The 10,731-nt window shown below is 47.5% G+C and overlaps 1 protein-coding gene across 1 annotated transcript; it reads right to left on the reverse strand.

Annotated features, from left to right (window-relative positions):
- Nucleotides 1-9,191: 9,191 nt before the first annotated feature.
- LOC132213069 (histone H2A.Z-like) lies at nucleotides 9,192-10,014 on the reverse strand. The gene has a single exon (XM_059659106.1). The coding sequence runs from the start codon at nucleotides 9,937-9,939 to the stop codon at nucleotides 9,553-9,555; it is 387 nt and encodes a 128-aa protein (XP_059515089.1). The 5' UTR covers nucleotides 9,940-10,014; the 3' UTR covers nucleotides 9,192-9,552.
- Nucleotides 10,015-10,731: the final 717 nt, after the last annotated feature.

The raw sequence follows: 10,731 nt of genomic DNA on the forward strand, positions 1-10,731 counted from the left end.
ACTGGACTGAGCTCATCAACCTGGGCTTTGGCTAAAGGCCCAGGCCCACTGAGGCCAGGTTCTGTCCGACCAGCACTCCTTGTAGGTTGAACTGGGATCCTCGGTTCGGAATTGCCTCACCTGAGCCTCAGGTCCCTTTTCACTCACCGTCCAGGTTGCCTTTGAACCCAGCCCCGACTCTGACCAGGTGTGTGAGCTGGGTCAGGTGCTGGCGCTCTCGCCTCCTCTGCATCTTGGCTCACCTGTGGCTGGAAAGGCTCAGCGGTGTGGGTTCTGAGATCAGGGCAGGGTGCTGGAGAGCCATGGAGGACAGAAGCCCTCCTTGTGTCAGACACATTGGTACCTGCTCCCCGTCTATGAGCTCATTTTCCCAACTCCCTTGGAGGTAAATCCTCTCCTCTCCTATCCTGATTTTATTTTATTTCATTTTAAATATTTGTTTTGTATTGATTTCAGAGAGAGAGGAGAAAAAAAACAAAAACATCAATGAGGGAGAAACATTGACCGGCTGCCTCCTGCACACCCACTACCAGGGATCAAGCCCACAACTCCGGACTGTGCCCTGACTGGAAATCAAAAGCAGGACCTCTTGGTCCATGGGGCAATGCTCAATCCACTGAGCCACACCAGCTGGGCCCCCGACCTGATTTTAAAGCTGAGGAAACCAGAAAAGAGCGTGAACAACTTCTGTGTCCCACTGTCAGGAAGCCAATACTTCTAACCCCTGGCTAGACTATAACTCCTGCCCCTAAGAACAAGAAAACTGGTAAAAACTGTACACATAATAATAGGTCAATTTTGCCAACATACCATAACGTTAGAAATGGCATCCTGAACTCCAGCAAGAAGAGAAGGGAAGGTGGCAAGATGCCCCTGGAATCTCCATAGATGGCTGTGTGCACAGCGCACTCCCAGCAAGAAGCCACACACCTGGTTCAGTGTGTGACAAGGGAAGCAGGGGGACTGGTGGGGACATGGCTTGGGAACCGACTTGGTGAACTACTGTGGTGAGCAGTGAAAGGAGTTAGCTGATACTTGAATTTGAACTCTCTCCTCTAGGCACCAAACACCAAACGTTCTATTTAGTTACTTATTTGGGAATGATACGCTGTGTTTGTTTCATTTGTTTATTACGCCTGCAGCAAGACCTTAAAGTCAAGGACCTCATCTTGTTAAAATGTTGATAGCTTACCCTAAGTGGTTTGGCTCCCTGGCCAGAGCATCAGCCTGTGGACTGAAGGGTCCCAGATTCAACCCCTGGTCAGGGCACATGCCCGGTGATCCCCAGGGTGGGGCGTGCAGGAGGCAGCCGATCAATGATTCTCTCTCATCATGGATGCTTCTATCTCTCTCTCCCTCTGTGAAATCAATAATAATAATAAAAAAGTTGGCTGATAGCATAGAGGCCCTGGCATGAAATCGACACTTGAGAAAGTGCGCTGGTGAGCAATAAACCCAGCGGCTTCCCTTGAACAGGGTTCTACCATGTCCTCAGGGGAATGGATGAGAGTGAAAAGCCCAGGACCTCCAATCCCTGAAGACCGCCAGGTACCAGGGATGAAGTTGACCCAAGGCAAGCATGTCAAACTCACGGCCCACAACGAATATTTCTGCAGCCCAGCCAATATCACAGTGTGCGCAGTTACTTACAATGATGAACGGAAGTAAGTCTCCTGTCAGATCCGGAATCACTAACATTCACCTGGGGTCGGTTTTGAAAGTAATCACTGCGAACAACATTTCCCCCAAAGTAGGCCAGAGAGTAGCAGAGCAGAGATGCCAAGTGTCAGGAAGAAAACATGATTTTTATCATTGCTCCTGTGCTTTTTATTATACTATACTGTTCTAAATAAACCTACGTTTCTATGAGAATGAAAGCTTTTTTTTTTTTTTTTTGCGGCCCACATACACTTAAACATTGTTTATTTGGTCTGTGTTAGCCTTTGCGTTTGACATGCCGGGTTTATGTAAGGGGTTTACTGAGAAGCCAGGCCGAGGCAGAATCATCAGTGGGGTGTCTGGGGCGTCCCAGACACAGCACATCTGCTTGACACAGCATCACTGTGTATTATAACTCTTTTTATTATTTCAGAGGAAGGGAGAAGGAGAAAGAGAAATATCAATGATGACAGAGAATCACTAATTAGGCTGCCTCCTGCACACTTCCCTACTGGGCATGGAGCCTGAAACCTGGGCATCGAACTGTGACCTGTTTCATAGATTGATGCTCAAGCACTGAGCTACACCGGTGGGCTAAACCTCTTTTTATATTTTCAACTCCTCTGTGCAGCAATATCCTTTCCTTCATCCACCCCTCGCTCCCTGTTTTGTTTTTTATGTATCGTTTGAACTCGTTTTTGACAAGTATGGTAAGTTTTATTATGAGTTGCAAACAGTCACATGTATTTTAAGGTTAGAATTAGGTTAACATGTGTTTTTCATCTGTTAATCCTAACTTAGAATTGAAAATGCAAATAACTATTCCTGTCAAGTATCATGTATGAGCTCAAATAAATTCAAATGCAAGTAAATATTTCTGTCAAGTATCATGTATGAATATTACTGGAAGATGTTAGGGATTTCATGGAAGATCCCTCATGCAGACAGAAATTGACAACAAGGGGTCATATTTAGCTCAGGAATTCTCCCCTCTGTTTTATTCCAAAACCTTAATATTGTACCAGACAGGTTAGCAGCACCAGGAGATCTACCAAAAGACAGTCATCTCCTGCATTGACACTAGAAACCGGCACCATTAATAAATAGACAAACCAAGAGGGGGGGGCAGATTGATCATTGTTACTCCAAAAGATATTAGAATATACCATGTAGACTTCAACACAAGGTGACTCCAGGCAGGGAATCAATGTCGCCATATTGACAACATATCAGGACTCCACTGGACTTCTCACTTGACAGTTGCTGGGGTTGGAGTTTGGGAAGAAGAAGAACTTGCACATTTCTTGGGACTGAGGACGGATGCACCTTCCTTAGGGGTGAGGCTGTTTCTGAAAAAAAGTAAGTGTGCTGAGTGAGCTGTAGATTCTGTTACCCGTTTGCTGCCGGTTGGAGCTGCCACCTCACTGTGCTCTTCGCTCAGGAACACCAGGCAGTGACAGAGGGAAAACAAAGCAAAACAAACAACCACTAACCTTCCGAGCGGTTGGGTTATGCACAGAAGGGACACAGTTTCTCACCCCTCACACCGACGAGGACTCAGGACTGCTGGGGAGGAGGCGCTGCCACTGTCCTGTAAACTTGGCAGCAATTGTTCTGGCAATGCTGATTACAGATTATTATTAAACACACAGCCCAGCCAACATAGCTCAGTATCTCTCCCTCTCCCTTTCTCTCTGAAATCAAGAAAAATGTATATTTTAAAAATAGACACTTGGTCTTTTGTCCAACAAGGTAGTGTTAGATAAATAGGTAAATGAAAAGGGTAAAAAATAGATGCTTGGGAAGAGAAGGTGTCTACCATCCAGAACAGCAGTTCTCAACCTGTGGATTGTGACCCTTTTGGGGGTCGAATGACCCTTTCACAGGGGTCGCCTAAAACCATTGGAAAACACATATATAATTACATATTATTTTTGTGATTAGTTACTACGCTTTAATTATGTTCAATTTGTAACAATGAAAATACATCCTGCATATCAGATATTTACATTACGATTCATAACAGGAGCAAAATTACAGTTATGAAGTCGCAACAAAAATAATTTTATGGTTGGGGGTCATGACAACATGAGGAACTGTAATAAAGGGTCGCGGCATTAGGAAGGTTAAGAACCACTAATCTAGAAACAAAAGCCCCACTAGCACGGGGTCACATGCTGGCGGGTGTGACTAAATCAACGCTGTGCCACCCATGTTGCCTATTAGCTCTGCCCCTAAGGCACCAGGGACTTGCTCGGGTTGCCTGGTGATGAGCTGGGAAGAAAGCTGCTTCTCTCCCCGCGGGAGGACTAGCCCAGGCTCCCAGCTGCTGGGGGGCGGGCCTCCGAGTGGACACCCACATAGAACATGTTTCTCCTTATTCAAGTCGGCTCCCTGCTTTCTTTCTTTTAAAAATACTTTAAAAATATATATATTTAAAAATATATATTTTATTGATTTTTCTACAGAGAGGAAGGGAGAGGAATAGAGTTAGAAACATCGATGAGAGAGAAACATCCATCAGCTGCCTACTGCACACCCCCTGCCCGCAACCAAGGTACATGCTTGTGCTTATTACACAAACCTCACAGGATGCTGTCAGCCAATTCCTGCGCAAAAACGATCCTCTCCTCCCCTCTTGTGGCCATTCTAGGAATAACACCTTGTGCTGCTGTCCGTGGTGCTGAAACCCCAGCTAATGTCCTGTGAACAGGACCAACAATTCTGGAGGCCGAAATTAAGGAGGTAACCAGTAGCCTGGAGGCGGCCATGATCCCGGCAGTCCTACCCTGCAGGCCGCCATTAATGAGGCAGTCATTCAGTACCGAGAGATGCAGCGCCGGTTGGAGACCATTGGAGCCGCTAGATTCTTCACCAGGGCTCTGGCCCAAATTGGAAAATATATTTTTATTGATTTCAGAAAGGAAGGGAGAGGGAAAAAGAGAGAGGAAAATCAATGATGAGAGAGAGTCATGGATTGGCTCCCTCCTGCAGGCCCCACACTGGGGATCCAGCCCACAACGCGGGCCTGTGCCATGACCCGGAATCGAACCATGACCTTCTTGTTCTTTGGTGGATGCTCAACCACAGAGCCACACCAGACGGGGTCTATGCGGTTGCTTTTGTCTGTAGCCATGCAGTGTGCAATCATGACACTGTTTTCCACAGTTACTTGTATTCGTTTTTATCCTCCTCAATCCCTTCAGCAACAGTATGATGTTAACATACTACAGTCCGGTTCACCTGTTAGTGCTTTCATTGCATTTTGGGTTCCACCACTCCCATGGCCATTCATAGTTTGTTTATTTTGCTGGTACATGAAGCGTTACTATAGCTGTGAGAGTGAGAGTATGTCTGTACAGGAAGGCAGACTCAAAAGTGTGCCTCTCTCCTTCTTCCTGCTACTTTGATCCCCTTCCTCCACGTTCCTGCTCCTTTCAAACCCACCCACCCCAACAGGGAACCGGTCTCTGTCATTGCTTGGGTTTCTCTGTTCTGCACGGATGAGCAGGGCACATGTGTTCCTACAGCCTCTTTCCCTGCAAGGGCATCACAGTATGGGTGCGGTTTTGCGCTGGCTTTTTCACTTCATCCTATGCCCTGGAAGTCTCCCCTTCTCAGTCCACAGAGATCTTGTTTATTTCTGTAGCATACATCACCCCGTGGCGCAGCTGCACCCGATTATCCAGCCACTCGCACATGCAAATAATAAAGTTCTCTCTGACACTACTCAGCTCCAACCACCGTGCCGTAAGCAACCTTGGTTATGCAGCTCCCAGCTTTTTTGTTGTTTTGTTTTCATATATATTTTTTAATTGTCATTGTTGAAAGTGTCATATGTCCCCTTTTCCCCCACCCAGCCCCTCCAGCCCACTCTGCCGCCTGCCCCAGGCCTTCACCTCCTGCCCCAGGCCCTCACCTCCTGCCCCAGGCCCTCACCTCCTGCCCCAGGCCCTCACCATCCCACTGTCTGTGTCCATGGGTGATGCTCTGCATACAAGGACTTTGGTTGATCACCTCCCACCCACCCACCCACCCTCCCCCCCTCCCCTCTGAGATTCGCACGCTGTTCCAAGCTTCCGTGTCTCTGGACCCACCCCGTTCATCAGTTCATTAGATTCCATCCATGAATGGCAACTCACAGATATGGTTGTTGAGTTAAATTAAAAGCACGACAATGTTTCCATGCATAGATATCCTTGCCTTTTAGAAAAGTGTCCCAGGTCCACACCAAAAGCCAGGAGAGCACCTGCCGCCTTAAAAAGTCCCCGAGGAGGCTTCTGTCCACAAGGCTCTTCAGCAGCCCGTCCTGTGCTGGTAGGACACACCTCCTAGCAGGGCCCTGGGAGGAGCGCGTTTCTTTAGGAAAAACACCTCGTCCCCAAACTCTGTCCCCCACGAAGCAGCCAGAACACACCCACATATCACCACCCAGAAACAACTAGGATGCGGAGTGAAGGCAACCGAGTCCCAGCCTATTTCCTTTGGGTTTTTCTGCAAAGCACATGGCTGCTCTCAGCACAGCGCTCCCACCCCCACCCCCGCTTCCTACCCCCGGGCCCTGGGAGACTAAGGCAGAGTGGCGACTGACCAGAAAGTCCTTTTGATCTTAGCAACAGGGCTCGGAATAGCTCAGGACAACAGTGAACCCCCTGCCCCCCCCCCCCCCCCCCCCCCGCTCAACCGCGTTGAGCCAGCACAGTGATGGCTGCACTCCACAGGGGCTCCGGCCCCACACTGAACAGCTGCGCAGGTAACTGACATTTCAGTTTATTTTCTAAATACATTTAAGCACCGTATTTCAGTTTATGTTTTAAATATATTTTTATTGATTTTAGAGAGGAAGGGAGAGGGAGAGAGAGAGAGACATCAGTGATGAGAGAGAATCATGGACCTGCTGCCTCCTGCATGCCCCCCATTGGGGATGGAGCCCACAACCCGGGCCTGTGACCTGAGCTGGAATTGCACCATGTCCTCCTGGTGCAAAGGTCAACCCTCAACCATGGAGCCACGCAGGCTGGGCTAGGATCCATATGTTAGACCCTGTTCTAGTTCATTACATCCTGATGCCACTGACCTCCGAACCTGTATGATTGTTCGGATCTCCAATCCGAGAAACACTGTCGTGTCGGCCCGGGCTTCCAGGTCAAACAGATGTGAGCTGGGACCCTGGAGGCAACCTTATCGCAGCCTCAGGAGGTGTTCCTGCACCTGCGTGAGCCACGGGTCCCGAGGAAGGAGGGAAGATGGTGCAGAGCAGGGCTTGTTGCATTGACTCAGTAACGAGGCAGGGAGCACACAGGGCAGTTGTGACATCTTGTTGTTGTTGCTAATCCTCACTGGGTGATGTTTTCCCTATTTATTATTTATTTATCCAGTTTTTTATTTATTTTAGAGAGAGTGGAGGGGACAGAGAGAGAGAGGCATTGATGCAGGAGAGACACACCCATTGTTTTTCCCCTGCACACGCCCCAACCAGGGCTGGGCATCAAGCCTGCCACTGAGGTATGTGTCCTTGCCCAGAATCACATTCGGTCCATGAGCCAAAGCTATGTCCATGGAGCCACACCAGCTACAGTGGGAAAGGGTGGTTTTTATGAAGGGTGATCACATGGGGCCAGAAGTGGAGATGCTGTGCTAAGGATTCCAGTTGTCAGCAGGCAGCCAGGGCCCAGTGGTCCGCCTGTGGCCACTAGGGTCCTTATCCCTCCATAGCCCACTCTGGAGCCGGGTCAGGCAGGAATCTGTGGATGTGAGGATTCGATGGCTGCTGCCCCATCCCCCCACGGTGCGGTCATATCTGGTGTAAACGTCATTGGGCAGGTCTCACAGGCAAGTCCAGAAATCCACACGCTCACCCCACAGCCTGTCACCACCTCCCGTGAGCGTGGCAGTCATTTCCCAAGGTGGGTGGGCCCTGGCCAGCAGCTCACCTGGTTAGAGCATTATCAATGGCAAGATTTCACAGCACAAGCCTGGGTGATTTTGACAGTCCATTCATTAAAGCTGGGGACTGAAACGAAGGAAGGACTGTAGAAGAAGCAACAGGAGAGAGCCTAGGACCTCAGTGATGGCAAGCCCTTTGAGCTCAGCGTGTCAGCATTTTGAAAAACCCTAACTTAACTCTAGTGCCGGGTCACATATAGAAGTTTTTTGATATTTGCAACCATAATAAAACAAAGATTTATATTTTGATATTTATTTTATATATTTCAATGCCATTTAACAAAGAGAAATCAATAAAAAAATATGAGTTTGCGAGTCACCTCTGTGGAGGGAGGAGGTAATGGGAAGAGATCAACCAAAGGACTTGTATGCATGCATATAAGCCAAACCAATGGACATGGACAACAGGTGATGAGAGCATGAGTGGAGGGGGGGAGGATGGGGTGTAATGGGGAGGAGATGAGGACACATTTGTAGTAACTTAACTAATAAGAATTAAAAAAAAGAAAGAAAGAAAAAGAAAAAAGAATACAAAAACATGAAGATAGTGTAAGCAGCCTCTGGGACAACTTCAAGTATACAAACATTCACTTTATGGGGGTGCCAGAAGAAGAGGGAGAGCAAGCTATGGAAACCTATTTGAAGAAATAATGACAGAAAACTTCCCCTACCTGGTGCAAGAAATAGACTTACAAGTCCAGGAAGCACAGAGACTCCCAAACAAGAGGAATCCAAAGAGTGTTGGGATCCAACCCCTGCAGGTCCAGGGGTTCCCAAAGGTGTTGATGGAGTCGGTGAAGAAGGAATGACACGGAGACAGCGTTCAGTTAATCAGCAGCCTAGTCAGGTTCTCCAGCCAGGGTCTCCAGCCAGGGTCTCCAGCCAGGATCTCCAGCCAGGTTCCGTGTTTTATTGTCTTGTTACATCTGTATTTATACCAGCTGATTTTTTTAAAAATATATTTTATTGAATTTTTACAGAGAGGAAAGGAGAGAGATAGAGTTAGAAACATTGATGAGAGAGAAACATCAATCAGATCAGCCGTCTTCTGCACACTCCCCCACTGGGGATGTGCCCGCAACCAAGGTACATGCCCTTGACCAGAATCAAACCTAGGACCCTTGAGTCCACAGGCTGATGCTCTATCCACTGAGTCAAACCAGCCAGGGCTACCAGTTGATTTTAATCCTATCAATTTCTATTCCAAAGGTTAGGGCATTTCTCATCTCCTTTCCAGGGAATAAAGATTATGTAGCTTAAGCATGATTGTTCTTAGATAGAGTCGTTAACTACCCACCTGGCACTTATTTAAAAGGTTTTATTCCCTCCCTTATTTCAGGGCAAAATCCCTATCTGGGGAAACAACCTTTCTCAGAGAGTTGACTTTGGTGAAAACACACAGCCCCAAGAAGGGGAGCAAACATATGAAGAAGAGTATGTCATATACACCAGGTCCCTGCAGCGACTGTGTCAAGCAGCAAGGACGGAGCAGCTTCTGGTAAAAGAGGACCACACCAAGACACATCATAATTAAAATGCCAAGAGCTAAAGACAAACAGACTTTTTTTCTTTTTTCTGTTGGATATGACCTTTATTGAGCTTATCCACTGGAGTGGAAATAATGTCTGTACAAAACCAAATGTTTGTTACTATAACTTCTGCATCACAATTAAAATCCAAACAGTTTTTTAAAAGCAGTCAACTCAATCAAAACCACTACTTCAGAATCAAGGTTCTTTGAAGCCAAAGTAACACTTAAATATGGTTACAACTCGAATGCAGAAATTTGGTTGGTTGGAAAGCTAATTAAACTTGCGACTTGCTCAAATAGAATTACACAAAGGCAAACTTGTGTTTTTCACAGAGATACAGTCCGCTGGAATCACCAACACTAGACAGCTGTTAGGGTGTTTAGAGTCCTGAGATAATAAGAAATCCAGGCATCCTTCAGACGGTCTTCTGTTGTCCTTTCTTCCCAATCAGAGATTGGTGGATGTGTGGAATAACACCACCACCAGCAATTGTAGCCTTGATGAGAGAATCCAATTCTTCATCTCCACGAATAGCAAGTTGCAAATGACGAGGGGTAATACGCTTTACCTTTAAGTCTTCTGATGCATTGCCTGCCAATTCAAGTACCTCTGCCGTGAGGTACTCCAGAATGGCTGCGCTGTACACAGCAGCGGTAGCGCCTACACGTCCATGGCTGGTCGTCCCAGATTTCAGGTGTCGATGGATACGGCCCACCGGAAACAACAAGCCGGCTCTCTGGGAGCGGAAAACCGCCTTTGTCTTGGCCTCTCCGGAGTCTTTCCCAAGCTTACCGCCAGCCATGTCGACTTCTGCTGAAGCTCAAGCGAGCAGGGCAGAGAAAGGAAGAGCCAGACACCCAGCAAGATCCCAGCACTGACTCACTGGCACCGCTATTCAAACTGCGCTGTCGCCCCCTTTCCCTGCTCCTTTTATAGGGCAGAATGTTGCCTAATCCAAATACTCGGATTGCTCAGTCCACCAATGGCTGCCGCTCACCCTTGGGATGCGTGTCCTTGAGGCTTCAGCCAATGAGCAAGCGCAGAGGAGGCTGGAGGGGCGGGCGCTTCACAGCCCAAGCCACTATTAGGACCTGGGAAAGGAGGGAGGAGAAGAGAGGAGAAGGGAGGGATGGGAACTGGGAGGAGAAGGGCACCAGGGTGGGAGGCAGAAACAGAGCCAACAGAGACGCTTAAAAGCAGCAAGAGAAAGCAGTCAGTTGCCTACAAGGGAATGCCCACACAACTGTCAGCTAATTTCTCAATTACAACTTTGCAGGCCAGAAGGGAGTGGCAAGAAATATTCAAAGTGATGAGTAGCAAGAACCTACAACCAAGATTACTCTACCTAGCAAAGCTATCATTTAGAATCAAAGGTTAGATAAACAGCTTCACAGACAAAAATAAGCTAAGGAGTTCATCACCACCAAACCAGTATTATGTGAAATTTGAAGGGTATTCTTTAAGAAGAGGAAGAAGAAGAAAAAGATAAAATTATTAACAAAATTTTATCGGAGAGGTGACCTTGGTGAAAACATATAGCACCAAGAAGGGGAGCAAACATATTAAGAACAGTATGCCATATACGCCAGGTCCC

The sequence above is a fragment of the Myotis daubentonii genome, chromosome 12, assembly GCF_963259705.1.
Source record: "Myotis daubentonii chromosome 12, mMyoDau2.1, whole genome shotgun sequence".
Lineage (NCBI taxonomy): Eukaryota > Metazoa > Chordata > Mammalia > Chiroptera > Vespertilionidae > Myotis > Myotis daubentonii.